This window comes from Alligator mississippiensis, chromosome 1 (assembly GCF_030867095.1).
Source record: "Alligator mississippiensis isolate rAllMis1 chromosome 1, rAllMis1, whole genome shotgun sequence".
Taxonomy (NCBI): Eukaryota; Metazoa; Chordata; order Crocodylia; family Alligatoridae; genus Alligator; species Alligator mississippiensis.
Window position 1 is genome coordinate 60,518,329 of NC_081824.1, and position 16,227 is coordinate 60,534,555.

Below are 16,227 nucleotides of genomic sequence, written 5' to 3' on the forward strand. Positions count from 1 at the left end.
AGACAAAAACTGTACTTGAACATCCCATGGCCCAGTGAAAGTGCATAAATACAAAATTAATGTACAAATATTTGTACTCATTCTCCATTTCATCTCAGCATTTTTCCAGCCCAGAGCAGGGGGGTTTGACTGGATGTTTTTTAATGATCCCTTCTAGCCACTGGTATGCCTTGTTCATGCTTCCAGCCCTTACTTTCTATGACTTCTAGTTGGGGTAAATGCATAAAATGGATATGCCCCTTGTGGAATCATTCATAGTACCTATCCCCAGAGAAAGCAGAGCAACATTTATTAAATTGTGGCAATGGGATACCACAGAAACTTCCTGCAAACATGTAGAAGTTAGAAACTAATTGGGCAAATAAAGGTTGTCTCAATGTGGTATGCTTTTGCATCCATTATCTTTGTCTGTGGATGTGTGAACATGTGTTCTTTGCACACTTCAGCACTAATTCTGTAGGGAACACACCTGGTGTTTGCAGGTAGGCCTGGGGTAGATGGCTGAAACCACAACCTAGTTTAGGGTGACAAATAACTAGACATCTGAATTATGGATATGTAACGCATCTGCTGCTTACTGTTGTTGATCTAACAGCTTATATTAGGGATTTTGCTTTATGTTTTTGGACACAGAAGCATATGCTAGCTATGGTTTCTATAAATTATGACATACATCATAAGCACAAGTTGGTATGGCACATGCCAAGTTGTGTTTATTCAAGCTGTGTACTTGGATTCTTCCAGTTGTTTTAAGCAGCCCTTACTAAGGATGTGACTGGCTTTGAGAACACATAATATTGAGGGCTGCAGCCTGCTTTACTACAGGTGAATCTAGTCCTGGGCTCACTGACATCCTGTTCACGGTGAGGAACAGGCTGGCTGTGCTCCCCAGGGCCATACTCAGTGACTCTGTTCTGCTTCTCTTCCCCCTTGGAGAGAGGGGGAGGAGAAAGAATGCAGCACTGTGGGATGCAGTGGGACTGAGAGAACCCCTGTAGTGTACTGGACCAATGTTATATATGGTACTACAAAACATAATCTACAGAGAAGTTCTTGTTTTATCTAAGAACATTTCTATAATGATTCTTTAAATTTTATACTGCTATATATATATTACTACAAATGTAATATCTGTCCATGGCCTGTGTTCATGCTTCATACCTTTTTGCTTTTGTTGTATAGCAGGATTCAGACTTCCTTCTTTCTTAGGACAATGTCTTTTCTCTGTGCTGCATGGATTGGGTGATACTATGTCATGCTACTATCTTGGCAGTGCGTGTATGCGGTGTAACTTGCCTTTTCTCATTTATGTGGCTAGTACTGCATACCATCTTTAGCAATATTGCATTGCATATGGATGCCATTGTTTTTAATAGGATTGTTTTGGACTCCTGCATTCACAAGTATATGGAATACTAAATGGAACATTATATTAAAAATTCTTAGAGGCTTTAAATTATAAACCTAAAGTTCTATACAATTCTACATGATGTATTTTGATTTCTCAAATATTAGCATTATGGTATGTTTGTTGTTGATTTTTTTTTTTTTTTTTTGTCGTCAGTGTTTATTGATAAAATGTTTTTGGCTTGGATTTGGCCATTATTGTACATTCATTAATTAGAAGCAGTTCTTTTTTTAAACATTCTAGTTAGTATCAGAAACTGATTTTTAGAGGGAGCGATATTTTGTATCATTCCCATTTAAAAAAAAATTGATATTGTGCTAATCATCTCTATCTGGGCAATTTTAAATGGCATCCTGTTTTTTGTTGCATTATACAAACTCAGAACCATGTAGGCTGTAGAGTTCAACTTATGTGATAGAGCCATTTGGGCAGTAGAACTCAACAGGTGTGCTCAACTTTGACCCACGGAACCATGGCATCCTCCATGCTGGGTTCTTCAGTGGGTCAGAAAATTTGGCAGAGAGCAGTGACAAATAATATTGCCACTCCTCCCCCACCCCAAATTCCCAAACCCAATGAGACTGGGTCACCCCCATTCCCCCACACGTGGTGGAATCGGGGCTGGGCGATGCCCCTTTCCCCACAGTACCCAATCAGGGCTAGGCTACTCGCTGCCTCAGTGCCCCCCACCCCAGGCTAGATTGTTGTATCCTGCCTCACTGGTTTGCAGACAGACTGAGCATTGTCCATCCTGCCCAAGAAGGGAAAAGGTTGGGCACCACTGCAATAGAGTATGGGCAAAACCTAATTCTGGAGTATGCTGGTTTTCTGAGTATCCATTTCCTGGTATGCTACCATTGTCTTATTCATTGTCTGGCTTGGAGGGTTGAATGTGAAACCATTCTTCGAGGTATCCATTAATGACTTTCAATTAACCACTCACCAAGGAATATGTATTTAGTTACATCTGGCAATCTGTCTCCCTTCATAGTCTAAACACATGTCTTTTCTTAAGTTAGGTCTTTGGCATGCAATAGGTATACCATGTGCTGGCATAATTCTATTGGGATAAGTGTAAAGTATACTTTTACATTGGTCTGTCTTCTAAAGAATTATTGAACAGTACAGAGAGTAGTATATTTTTGTTTGTTTTTGCATGGGCTTAGCTCCCAGTGGCCTAATTGCTTCCAGCTGGCCTGTGTACCTTCAGGGGTGCAGCTGCCTGTGTATAAGCAGCAGCCCTTTCAGTGCCTGTGAGACTATTCAACAGGACAGATTCCTTTCAACCTCCCCCTGCCTGTAGTGTCAAGACCCACTACTCACAATCCTTTGTCCCCTGACACATCCTATTGACTTGACACCCCATTTTGTGTAACTTATACCTTTAATATGAATTTCATTTAGAAGTTTGAAATTCTTCACAATGTTTCTGATGTTTTTAGAATACCATGTGGAACATACCATATTTACTTGAATCCAGTGCAAGGTTCCCCACTCTCCCCCATCATCATAGTGGGGAAATAAAAACTTTGTTCTAGATTTGAGTACTGGCCCAGAGCAGGCGGCAGCTTAGATCTGGCTTTGGCAGTGGGCTTGGGGCTGAAGCCAGAGCTGAGCCACCACCTGCCTGGAGCCAGGATAACTCATTTGGTGGAGGAGGGCACTTGTAGCTGAGGAGTATGGGGGAAACTGTACAGCCAACCAGCCTTCTCCCTTCTGCTCTGGCTCTCTAAGCCCAACCTGGCACAACTGAGAGATGCTGCCACTTCTCCTTGACTGGGCTGAGCTGGGGCTGGCTAGGGCTGTGCTGCTGCTGCTGACTGCCCCAGTGTTTGAGCAGAGCTTCAGCAGAGGTAAGTGGTAGAGAAGGGTGCAGACATGGGAGTGGGGCAGAGGTCAGACATGGGTGGGTAAGGTGTGGGAGCAGGCAGAGGCATGGTGTAGTAAGGGACATGAGAGAGGCTACCGGAGCAAACTGTGGATAGAGTGGCAGGGAGTTGGAGGAGCAGGAACAGGCATGGGGGCAAGGAGCAGAGGGGCAGGCTACAGAGGGAGTAGGGGTAGGGGGAGGCATAGGCATGTGGTCAAGGCCCAGGGGGCAGGCTCAGGCATGGGAGGGGCAGGTGACAGGAGGGCATGTGGCAGTGGGACAGGAACTAGGTAGGCGGATGGTAGGGGAGCAGGCACATTTATAATTTTCTATATATAGAATCCAATTATTGGCCAGTCATCTTAAATTTGAAGTCATCTTGGATTCAGGTAAATAGGGTGCTTTTTAAATCAGGGGTGGGCAATTAGTTGGGCCCATGGGCCACGTGGGTATTTCTAGGGAGCTGCTGTGGCTAGTCAGCACTCCCACCCCTGCCAGTGTTACTCAAATTGCCAATTGCTCAAATCACGAGCGAGACTTTATAAAGGGGGATAAGGCACGGTGCTGCGTTTATTGATTACATGAGTTAGACACAGCGGTTCAGACACACCATTCATACAAACACACATAAATCATCATACACATCATTACACACAGGCATACACATACACAAAACAACCATTCCATCCACACATACACCAGATATAGTTACCAGCAGTAGTTGCTTAATATTAGCCCAGGGTGGCCAACCCGGGCTTATTGAGTAGATGATGGTGATTTGAGGATAGCAAATTTGAAGATAACAGCTGGAGCAGGGTGAACAGATGCATCTGTGCTCTGATGAAATAGCAATAGAGAAAGAGACTCACCCAACTTGGCATTTTCAAAGTGTTCTTTTATAGGGATTGGCATCCTTTGTTTCAGTGCTTTGGGGTTTTTCCATACCCAGCTTCTCTTTTTGCGGTTGTTGTTCTTCTTTTGTCTTCAACTTATCTCAGCCTTGGAGTGTTCTTGCTGCCCATCTGGCAGGATGGGTGCATTCCTTCTCCTCGTTATCTTCTTTGTGCCCTAGGCCTAAAAGGGATTCTTCAGCCATTCGTTAATTAGTTTACTGACTGGTAACTTACATTTGGCACCAGGTTGCTTACATAAACAGTTAAATCTTCTTCTCCTGTCTATATGCCATTCTCTCATGATTCACCCTTTTACACACGCTCATCCATAAAGGCCATGCAGAGTTCATTGGCCTATGTCAAGCAGCAGAAGCGTACAAAATGGAGTTTTCAAGTTGCTTACAGGACAAGACTAACATGGTTACATTTCACTACTATTACACTCTATGTTAACATCAGCCACATTAGTTCAGTTCCTGCAACACCAGCAGCAGCCTAGAGCCCCTACACCCCCTCCAAGAGCGCATAGCCCCAGTCCCTAGCTTGCCCTGCTGTTCTGTGCAGCACAGGCTACAGTGGTGGATTTTTCTGGCTGTCGTCACTGCTGGCCTCAGCCTCATGATACTGGTGGCAACCCATGCACAAGACCCCATCCTGCGCCTGCTCTGGACTCAGGCCAGCAGAGAGGACCAGCTCTGGACCAGCCAGATGGGGATGAAAGAAAGTTGGAAAGGGATGAAGGGGAACCTGCATGCACAGCCCTGACCTGGCCCACCCTGTGCCTGGTCTGGACTTGTCTGCCCAAACTGAGCAGTGGCAGCAGCTGGGCAGAAGCTGTTGTTGGTCCCAGGGGAAAGCACCCTCCCCCACCCTCTCCACTGCTGGGTCCTTCTTGCTGCAGCTGCCCATAGCCCATGTCTGGGCTGCCCCGCTACTCCTCTCTGACACTATTGCTGCTGCCTCTGGGTCACCCAGTGGAACAACAGTGGCAGTACAGAGGAGCCTCTGGGCAGGCCAGGCACGGGCAGCAAGAAGGCCCCAGGCTGTATTTTGCCCACCCAATATAAATTATTGGCTCAGTTAATTCCTTATCAAATTCTATTGTAATCAATGGAGTTCTGTTAAGGATTAATTTGGATTCTGTTCTGGATTCTGTTAAGGATTAATTAAGGATTAATTTGATTTTGTATGTGTTCTTCATTTCTAAGATGTTTTCCGCCATTATCAGTTTTATGTCAGTTCAGTGGCAAAAGAAGTTAGAATAAACAGCTTATAATTTAGCTCTTATGCTGTTTTTAAAACTGTTTGGTAAACAGGAAAGAAGGGCACTTTATTATATTCTGTATACTCAGATTGTCAAAAGTTTTCTGAGATGAATGTTCATAATTTCAAAAGACAATAAAATATTATTAGACAGTACCACACAAGTATCCACAATTTCTAAAATAATGGAAGTAACGAGGCTAATTTAAGTTTCTTAATATTAACATACATTTTCCCAGGAATTTTTCCACCCTCTGTTTTTCAGAAACGCCCCCTCCCCCTATGTTCTTCACAGTTTCTCTAACTTCCCTTCATCCCTTTCCAACTGGCAAAAGATTTTTCTTACCACAAAAATACAAGCTGGTCTGACCTTCTTCCAGTAATTAAAGCCTACTCATATCTTCCTAAAGAGATGTTCACATAAGGTTGGAAAGACCATCAATATTCAAATCCAGAGAGATGCTCTTTGGGTTAGAGATGTCTTCCTGAAATGCTGCAGGTGTTACCCTGCCCATGGCCCTGGAAACAGGGAGAGGAGAGCCTCTTCCAAGTAATCTACTGTTCATCTAGGGTGCTGCTTGTGAATTTTTCCGTTTTGCAAGTATATGAAAAAAATGGTATTAATAAAGAAGCACCCAGTTATTTGTTTTTGATGGAAGTGTCCAAATAATTATCATATCCAGTTGGGATTTCCAACCTTTTGAAGACTGTACCTTTCTTTTGGGCATGTGCCATTCTTAACCAAAGAGTATTCCAGCATAACTACCTTTCTATGTTTTTTTTTTTTTTATAAATAAATAGACAAATAGATCCAAGTGCTCTAGGCATCTAGCCAGATTATTAAAAACAGTCCAAGAAAACTATAACAGCAGCAGCAAAACAGTCATTCCCCTCATGCTCTGCCAACAACAAAACAGTCAACAATAACATGAACTAGACCTTTGAATCTCAGAACCAGCAAATGAACGTTAATAATAGAACTTAACCAAGCCCCTCCAAAAAAAAATCCCCAAATTATGGAATCCATGTTAAAATATTTAAGATGTTTGATTTTAAATAGAACAACCACCATTAAAAATATATTGTAACTGAAAACATGTGGGAACATAGTAAAGGCCAGAAGAAAGGGAAAGAACAGTATTCACCAGCTAGCATTAGTATTCATGTAAGTGGATTGCACTATATTTTTTCACATTGTACTTTGCTCCTGCTTCCATTGCTGTTCTTAAAACTAATATCCCCTTTGTCACACAATCATTCTCCTCTCGGTATCCTCAAGACTTCTTCCAGAACATGCATTGTTTACTTAAGTTTCCAACTTTAAGACAGACCCAGAAGGATTACATTGATCTTTTGACATGTGAATTGCTAGAGACAAATTTAAATTATTTGGAGGATTCCTGTTCTTGTCCTAGGGGACATAATATTATGCTGAAAGCAACACTTCTTATATTCTTTTCCTCCAGCAGTAAAAGGTAAAGGTTTTTATGCCACTTTTCAGATAAATAAGCTATAATGAATATTCATTAATGTTGAAAGTTGTTCCTTGTTTCTATTACATTAGGGGGTCATGTTGACTTCTTTGGGCTTACAAAAACTGTAAATCAGCATGTAATTTTACTAACATCTGCGGTGATCTAAAATTAAACCATTTATATTGAATGGTCCTATAGAAGGTGAGAGAACAATTTCTCTGTTTTATGGAAATAGGGTTCTGTGCATTCTGATGAGGGGAATGACTTTTGGTGCATAATCTGTACTTCCAAGTGGACAACCCTGTTATTTTTTATGAGACAAAAATTGTTCCCTGAATAATGAACTACACGATTGCATGTTGTAAGATATCAGTTCATTTTTGTTATGTGTGTTGTGGCTGTTTACATCTGTTCCAGGTGCTTGAAACTGATGTATTCAGTCTTTGAAAATGATTGTGTTTGGAGGAGAGTGTTTTTCCGTTTTAAAAATGAGAGGTTTAATTATTTCAGCATCCTAGCATGTTTAGTACATATTGTATTCACTGTTTAACATTAAATGAATCAGCTGATAAACTACAAGGATAGTCTGAGTTTGTAACTTATTGATCTACTTTTTTTCTTTTGCAATATAAAAGTTACAAATAGTTTTAATAGAAATCTTAATTTGTTTTAAAATATAAGTAATGTCAAACTTTCAGTAAAAATGAACTGTTGGAGGCAGTCAAATAAATATCCTTTTATCATATCACAAAAAAAAATAAAAGTGAGACATGGCAGAAGTTTTACTTTGAAATGTACTTTACATTTTTCCCTTGGCCTGCCAAAGCCCAGTTATTTTAATATTATTTGGAATACACACATGCATGGATTATATTTTCTGTGATAGTCAATCCTGTTTTTATATTCTCTTGAAGCTTGTGCAGTTACTTACATGTGCACAAAATGATGTAAGCAGTTCCTTATTGTATGGTGTACATCTTACAACTACAGCTACTTTGGTTGTATGTTTTAATTATTAAATCTCACACACAAATGTGTATCAACTTTACTGTAAATCAATACTAAGTGCTATCCATCAAGAAGTGAGCGATACTAAAGACTGCAGGACAGCACTTATTCTCAGTCACCATCAAGTTCTTATTCTTCAGAAGTAGTTAGTAAGAAGGAGAACTTTGGATAGGAAAAGGGAAAGATTCTTAATTGTAAGGAGGCTTATTGGATGGAACTGCCGCTTATTCTTTCTTCCATTTACAGAATTGTGCTTTCCAAAGTAATTGTGACTGTGGTTATAATTATATATAAATTTGCCCTCCTCCATCTTCTTCCATGTTATAAAACAGGGAAGAATGTAGGAATGATCATAATTTCTTTTGCACTAGAACTAGCATGATGTGAGAAGAAAGAAACGTGGGAAACCATTTGGAATCATAGTTGTGTGGAGTGTTGTGGTCATTGTTCTGGGAATACACAAATCAGAAAAGCTATGAGCCATTGTTTCTAGATGTTCATGTATTGTCTTTTTAGGACTGGCTTCTAAGTGCTCCATTTAACACTTTTTACTTGCTGCTGAGTGAAGTCACCATTTGTATAGACCTCAGACTGCACTGTAGAGTGACATTAACATGTTTACTGTTTTGTTATTTTCTTTTGCTGCCTTACATGTTTTATTTCATCTTTAAAGAGTTAATAAAGTGTTAATAGATATTTTGGTATGTTTAGTTAGGACTCATCGCTATTCAACCAAAAGGTTTTTCCTACAGTGTTAGGAGAAAATATTCATCTCCCATATAAAAAAAATAATTACAGAAGTGACTCATTCAAAAGTTCAGGGTGTTCTGAGCCAGCTGCCTGGCTGGCACCACCCTCACATCTGCAATCTGGAGATGGAATTCCTGGGGCCTGGTTCCTCTGCTGTCCCCTCCTGCCTACCCACCATTTTCCCTGTCAGTCAGGATTTGTCTAGAGCCTATTCTGCTCTTTACAGAAATTTCATCTTCATGATAAAAATGGTGAGTTTGGGAGTGGGAGTATTTCTGTGGGGAATTCAAGCAATAATATGGATAAAAATTATAATTTATCATTCAAATTATTCCATTCTAATTCAATGCTGTTATTTATCATCAGTCACTTTAACAGTTATAAAAGGTATTAAATGATTCAGAAAACATAAATTGATCTTTCTAAGTATATTTTTCTTTAATCACTTATTCTTATAAATGGATTGCACTATAATTTGAGTACAAAAAAGTTTATATCTTATCACATTTGGACTTTGAAAGTAAAAAAGGTTTACATGAGTGTGAATGAGAGTCTAACTCTGTATTTAGCATAGGTCTCCTGTTCCCTTCCCCCCCCCCCTCCCCATTTCTGTTGCATGTGAGTATCAGAATAAAAAGAACATTTTTGGGGGGGGGGTTTTCCCTTGTAGGCAAATGTTTCCATATGGGCTTCCTGAAGAATACTCCTTAAGAGCCACATTCCGTGTAAGACGAAACACAAAAAAAGAGCAGTGGTATATATGGCAAATTTTAAATCAGCACAACACCCCAGAGGTGAGCATAGATTTTCAGTTGTTTATTTAGTTTCTTTTTGGTTGGAGGATGACAGATACAGTTTAGTATTTGGTTTTTTTTTTAACTCTGGCTTCAGATACAACTAATTAAAAGATAGATTTGCTGCTTTGAAATAGTGTGGTGAAATCACAAAAACAAATATATAAGTCCATCAAAAATTCACAAATCAGCTCAAACAGTGGGATAAGATAGGTCTCATGTATTGACTGAGTTTTATGAGGGAGCATTCCATAGTTTCTATTCAAACTATGCTATCAGATTGCTAAATTTTTTTTTCTTCATATTTTCTATTCAGGCTAAATTATTTTTTTTCTTCTATTTGTACTTGTTTTTATTTCAGATTTTGAATGACTTTTATTCTTATTTATTTTGCAGGTTTCTGTCCTAGTTGATGGTACAAAGAAAGTTGTGGAGTATATGACCAAATCTGCTCAGGGAAATATACTTCATTACATTTTTAAGAGTCGTGAAATCCATCCTCTGTTTGATCGACAGTGGCATAAGCTTAGCATCAGCGTACAGTCAAGGTTTATTTCCCTCTATCTGGATTGTAACTTAATTGCGAGAAGACAGACTGATGAGAAGAAAACTGTTGACTTACAAGGAAAGACTCTTATCGCTGCTCGCGCTGCAGATGAAAAGCCTGTAGATGTGAGTGGCACCAGTGAGCTAAATTGGACAAAGTAGAAATCGTGTAATAGCAAAGTAATAAATTACAAAAATGCAAAAATGCTGAATTCATATTGGATGTGTCCCCTCCCAGCCCCCTTCTTCACTGCTAGATTTTTCATATTTTTTTTTAAACTAGATGTTCAGTTTAAATGTTCATGCACATTCTGCTCATGCAAAACTCACTGTTATTTTCATTGCATATTTTTGCCTAAGTAAGAACTAAAGAATTGAGTTCATGGTTTCAGTAGTCTTTGCATTTCTGTATTCATTTAGTAGTGAAAGCCGTTCAGACCTATTATTACAGTACCATTAAAAACTTACTTTACAATAACTGTTTTGTATTCAGTTTCCCTGTAATTGAATTTTTTATACAAAGGGAACAGAATGTCTTATATGTTTAGCCAGTTAAAGTGTTTTTATTAACTCTTTCCCATCCCAAAGTTGCAGATGAATAAATCTGAAAATAGAGAATACAGTACATGCAGTTAGAGTAAGGGCAACTTCATGAGATTATTTAGGGTATTTTTTTAATAAGAGGGTGCAGTAAGAAAATTACATCAGCTCAGAGGCAACTGAATTTTTCTATCAAATGCTAAGGGGATCTTTATTTTTCTGCTATCCAAAGGCACACTAAGTAAAACTCCTTTTACTTTTTTATGGCATATTCAGGAATGCCACTCCAGGGATTCTTTTTCCTCTGTTGTGTTTGTGTGTATGTACGTGCGTGTGTTAATATAAAGAAGCAAAGCGAGTAAATTGTTGTAACGGGAATTGTAGTTTGTTTTAAATATAGCACACATTCATGTATCATGTTCCAAGCCTTCTACATAGGGATTAGAGTGATTCCATGAAAGATTTTTGATAGCATTCTACATTCAATACACTTGCAAACCTAAAGAAAATAAACTAGAAAACTAAACAGCAACACTATAATATTATCATAATTTAACATTATCATAGGGGTTAGCCCTGCAGGGAACAGTGGACTCTGGCCCTAATCCAACAAAGCCCTTAAATTTAGAATTAACTTCCTTGGGTGCATCCAGGCATGCGTGGTTTATGGTGCTACAGACCTCTTTGTGGTGCCCCACAAATGTTACAATGTGCCCCATGCTGCAAATTTACAGCGTGGTGCCAAAATTTACTACCAAGATTTCCTGATAGCAAAAAAAATCTGGCACAAAAAGCAGTGCAACACATGCGCAACAAGTGTGGGCCAGCATACATGGAGGCCAGGTCATCCAGAGCAACACTCTGGCTGTTGGCCAGGCCTCCGTGCTACCTGACCTGTGCCCCTACTTCTCCAGGCCACCAAGTAAGACTGTTGGGCCAACACTAGTGCTGGCCCACCTTCAGCTCTCCCTGGCTGAAAAGCTGGGAGGATAAGGGTAAGGGCAGTTTATTCATTGAGGGACAATTTGACCTGCAATGCAGAGCAACTGCAGGGGTGTACACTGGCTATTTGTGCCACTGCAAGCACATGCCCCTGAATGTCTAGACATTGCCTTTGAGTCCACTTGTATACTTAATTTTAGCATCTTGCAGGATTGAGTACATATTTAATTGAATATGTTAGAATATCTTCCATCACCTCAGTATTTGTCTCAAATCCTAACCGCAGCTTTGCTCCATACTTTTTGCAGATGTTATATACTAGATATATGCCTTCTGGATACTTCTGAGGGAAATATCCCAATGCATATAAGAACTCTAGCCTAGGACTAGTAGATATAGAAGAGTGGGCCCCTGTACTGCCAGCCAGTGTCCTCTTTCCAGTGCAGGGAGTGTGCCAGTAGTAAGAGTCAAGGGTGGGGAGCAGAAAAGGTGTGGAGTGAGGGTATGGAGAAATACAGGAATGCTATTTTGGTTCTTCTCTGAAATAAGGTCTCTTCTAGACTTTATGCAAGTGATCTAAATTAGTGTAGTTCCTTATGTTCTCAAACTTCTGGTGGCCTGGTCAGCTCCGGATTAGGAAGTGATAAGCAAGCTTGCCCCCACCTGGATAATCCACCCTAAATGCTCCACAACAAAAGCTTTACAGAAGCACTGATTCCTTAAAGAAGCACTGACACAATGTGGAGTTCAGCTCATAAAACTCTGGATCTGGTGGAATGCTGAAGGGAGCACATTTCAGAGGTATGGATCTTCCTCTGAAAAGGCACTTCCTGAAATACTTAACTCTTAGGACAGATAGCAGTGTAGTTTACAACTGCCAGGAGGTTAACTGGGTCCTGCTAGGAGTTTTGCACCATAGTAGCTGAGAGTAGAGTTTGATCCATAATCATGTGACTCAGTAAACTAACTGGGAGTGGTAAGTGACCAGGACAGCAGCCCCAGATGTCACATTCAGGAGGGGAGCAGAAAAAGCTGCAGCTGGCAACTGTGCTGCTGCTACCAGCAGCCAGCGCTGTCCAATGAATCACTGCTTCCCAAGGTGCAGAACTACCCTGTTATGCTTCTGAAATGACTAGAACTATTAAGTTCTGATTTTTGTCCATTTCTTCCACAAAACAATATTTCAGAATGACAGATTATTTTGCCAAGTTTGGAAAATTGTAGCAGTTTCCTCTTGTGTCTAAATAATATTCCTTTTTTACTGCTGATATAATTCTCTATTTCTGTTTCTCAACAGATTGAACTTCGCCACTTATCAATTTATTGTAATCCAAAATTTGCAGCTCAAGATACCTGTTGTGACATATCTGAAAGCTTGGTATGTTGTTAGTAAAAATACAAATGTAAATATGAAAATGCATTGCTCATCTTTTGACAAACTTTTCACCTTATCTTATTACATAAAAGGTATAAATTAATAGAAAGTAAACCTTAGATATATCATGGGATGTATTTGCCAGGGAAGCTCATCCCATGTGGATGGTTACATGCTTCTGATATGGATAGTTTTAGCAGACTTGAACTTCAATGAAAGGTAAGTCTAAGGGACATTGTCTAAATAAATATCAGTGGAGGCTGCTGATGCTCTATAAATATGATTATCCACATCGATTAATTAATTATTAGAAGTTAAAGGAGTCACAAATAGGCTATAAAAAAGATAATTTTTTTCCCACTGAGCTAGAGCAGGGGTGAGCAATTATTTAGCCTGGAGAGCCACTTAAGGAGGTTTGGTCAGCTGATGCAAGTTGGGTCAGCTGCTCTGGACTGCAGCAGCTCACCAAAACTCCCTAAGTGGTCCAGCAGCACTGGACAGAGTGGGCAAGCAGATGAGATCTCCATGGAGACCTGGCTGAGACCCCTGTGGCAGGGCATGCTTGGCTGGGTGTATGGGATGGGGCTGCAGGCAGGCAGGGAGCAGCATTTGGGAGAGGGACAGGTGGGTAGGGTGTTGCTGCTGGGGCCAGGATTACAAGGCAGTGACAGCTGGGGACCATGTGGTAGGAGGATTGCAGCTCTGCCCTGGCCCTGGGCTGTCACTGCCCCATGATTCCATGCCTGCCCATGTGTCCTGCACCCTGCCCACCCGCAGGCCCGTCCCTTGCACCCAGCCAAGTATGTCCTGCTCATGGGGATCCCAGGCCAGTTTCCATGGAGACCCTGCCTTCCTGTCCACTCTGCCTGGAACCCCCAGCAGTGGGTGTGGAGTGAGCAAGCCAGGGTGCCCAGGCAGTTGTGCTGAGTCTGGCACCATTGGTGATACTAGCTGCAGCAGCCAGAAGAAGCTGCTGTTGCCAGAGCTGCCAGGAAGTGGAGTCTAGCCGCTGTGCCACCTCAGCCCCACTGTGCATCCAGGAGCGGCAGAACTGGTCACATGCACCGTGGCTCATGCTGCCCCTCAAACCTGGGCTGGGTGGGGCTGAAGGATCCACCACACGGTGGATCCCCTGAGTTAGAGGAATGGTTCCAAAGACAATATGACTAGGGACAGACATTCAAAAAGCCGGAGCCTGAATTATAGATTCATAGATGTTAGGGTCGGAAGGGACCTCAATAGATCATCGAGTCCGACCCCCTGCATAAGCAGGAAAGAGTGCTGGGTCTAGATGACCCCAGCTAGATACTCATCTAACCTCTTGAAGACCCCCAGGGTAGGGGAGAGCAGCACCTCCCTTGGGAGCCCGTTCCAGACCTTGGCCACTCGAACTGTGAAGAAGTTCTTCCTAATGTCCAGTCTAAATCTGCTCTCCGCTAGCTTGTGGCCATTGTTTCTTGTAACCCCTGGGGGCGCCTTGGTGAATAAATACTCACCAATTCCCTTCTGTGCCCCCGTGATGAACTTATAGGCAGCCACAAGGTCGCCTCTCAACCTTCTCTTGCGGAGGCTGAAAAGGTCCAGGTTCTCTAGTCTCTCCTCGTAGGGCTTGGTCTGCAGGCCCTTGACCATACGAGTTGCCCTTCTCTGGACCCTCTCCAGGTTATCCGCATCCTTTTTGAAGTGTGGCGCCCAGAATTGCACGCAGTACTCCAATTGCGGTCTGACCAGCGCCCTATAGAGGGGAAGTATCACCTCCTTGGACCTATTCGTCATGCATCTGCTGATGCACGATAAAGTGCCATTGGCTTTTTTGATGGCTTCGTCACACTGCCGGCTCATGTTCATCTTGGAGTCCACTAGGACTCCAAGATCCCTTTCCACCTCTGTGCCACCCAGCAGGTCATTCCCTAGGCTGTAGGTGTGCTGGACATTCTTCCTCCCTAGGTGCAGCACTTTGCATTTCTCCTTGTTGAACTGCATCCTGTTGTTTTCTGCCCACTTGTCCAGCCTATCCAGGTCTGCCTGCAGCTGTTCCCTGCCCTCCGGCGTGTCCACTTCTCCCCATAACTTTGTGTCATCTGCAAACTTGGACAGAGTACATTTGACTCCCTTGTCCAAGTCACTGATGAAGACATTAAAGAGTATCGGTCCAAGGACTGAGCCCTGTGGGACCCCACTGCCCACACCCTTCCAGGTCGAGACCGACCCATCCACCATGACTCTCTGGGTGCGGCCCTCCAGCCAATTCGCCACCCACCGGACTGTGTAGTCATCCACGTCACAGCCTCTTAACTTGTTCACCAGTATGGGGTGGGATACCGTATCGAAGGCCTTCCTGAAGTCTAAGTATACGACATCCACCCTTCCTCCTGTGTCCAGGCGTTTCGTAACCTGGTCATAGAAAGAGACTAGATTGGTCAGGCACGATCTGCCCGCCACAAACCCGTGCTGGTTTCCCCTCAGCATAATTTGCCCTGCTGGGCTCTCACAAATGTGAGCCTTGATAATTTTTTCAAAGACTTTGCCAAGGATGGAGGTGAGACTGACCGGCCTATAGTTGCCCGGGTCCTCCTTCCTCCCCTTTTTGAAAATGAGGACCACGTTGGCCCTTTTCCAGTCCTCCGGGACTTGGCCTGTGCACCACGAGCGTTCGAATATTCCCACCAGTGGCTCTGCAATGATGTCGGCCAGTGCCTTCAGCGCCCTCGGATGGAGCTCATCCGGGCCTGCCGACTTAAAGGCATCCAGTTCTTCCAAGTGACTCTGCACCACCTCAGGGTCTACGTATGGAAGTCTGGTGCCTTGCTGCTGCCTCTCTACAACCCCAGTGAGAGACTTGTCGTGTCCCTCACTTAGGAACACTGAGGCAAAGAACTCGTTGAGGAGTTCAGCCTTGTCCCCCCCTGTCTGTTACCAATTGTTTCTGCCCATTTAGCAGGGGTCCTATTCCTCCCTGGGCCTTCCTTTTACTCCCAATATATCTAAAAACAATTTCTTGTTGTCTTTTACTTGGGTTGCCATCCTCAGCTCCATGGCAGCTTTGGTCCATCTAACTGCCTCCCTACAAGCATGAGCTGTCTAACTTGCAAACACTAAACCGATTTGTAAGTGAATAGACATTCACTTTTGATTCCACAAATTCAGGCACATGGCTGCAGTAGCTCAAGCTAGAAACTGGGGGGCACTGGAGCAGTTCTCTCTTCCCTTTGACAGCAGCTGTTAAGCTGGAGGGAAGCTGAAGTGGGGCATGGCCAGGCCCCCAGCAGGGGCTAAGTATGATTGGGGAGGGGTTTAAGTCCCCACCCTGGCCTGTAGAGACCCCAGCCAGGAGGGGGAAGGTGGAAGCAGCCATTGCCAGAC

The 16,227-nt window shown here is 42.5% G+C and overlaps 1 protein-coding gene across 5 annotated transcripts in view; it reads left to right on the forward strand.

The window, feature by feature from the left end:
* Window positions 1–16,227, forward strand: part of COL19A1 (collagen type XIX alpha 1 chain) — a 393,720-nt gene that overhangs the window by 38,240 nt on the left and 339,253 nt on the right. For all 5 annotated transcript variants that reach the window (XM_059730850.1, XM_019496735.2, XM_059730868.1 and 2 more), the window contains 3 exons: window positions 9,338–9,461; window positions 9,858–10,133; window positions 12,787–12,867. In XM_059730850.1, coding sequence (XP_059586833.1) covers window positions 9,338–9,461; window positions 9,858–10,133; window positions 12,787–12,867 — 481 coding nt within the window. The remainder of the gene's footprint in view (window positions 1–9,337; window positions 9,462–9,857; window positions 10,134–12,786; window positions 12,868–16,227) is intronic.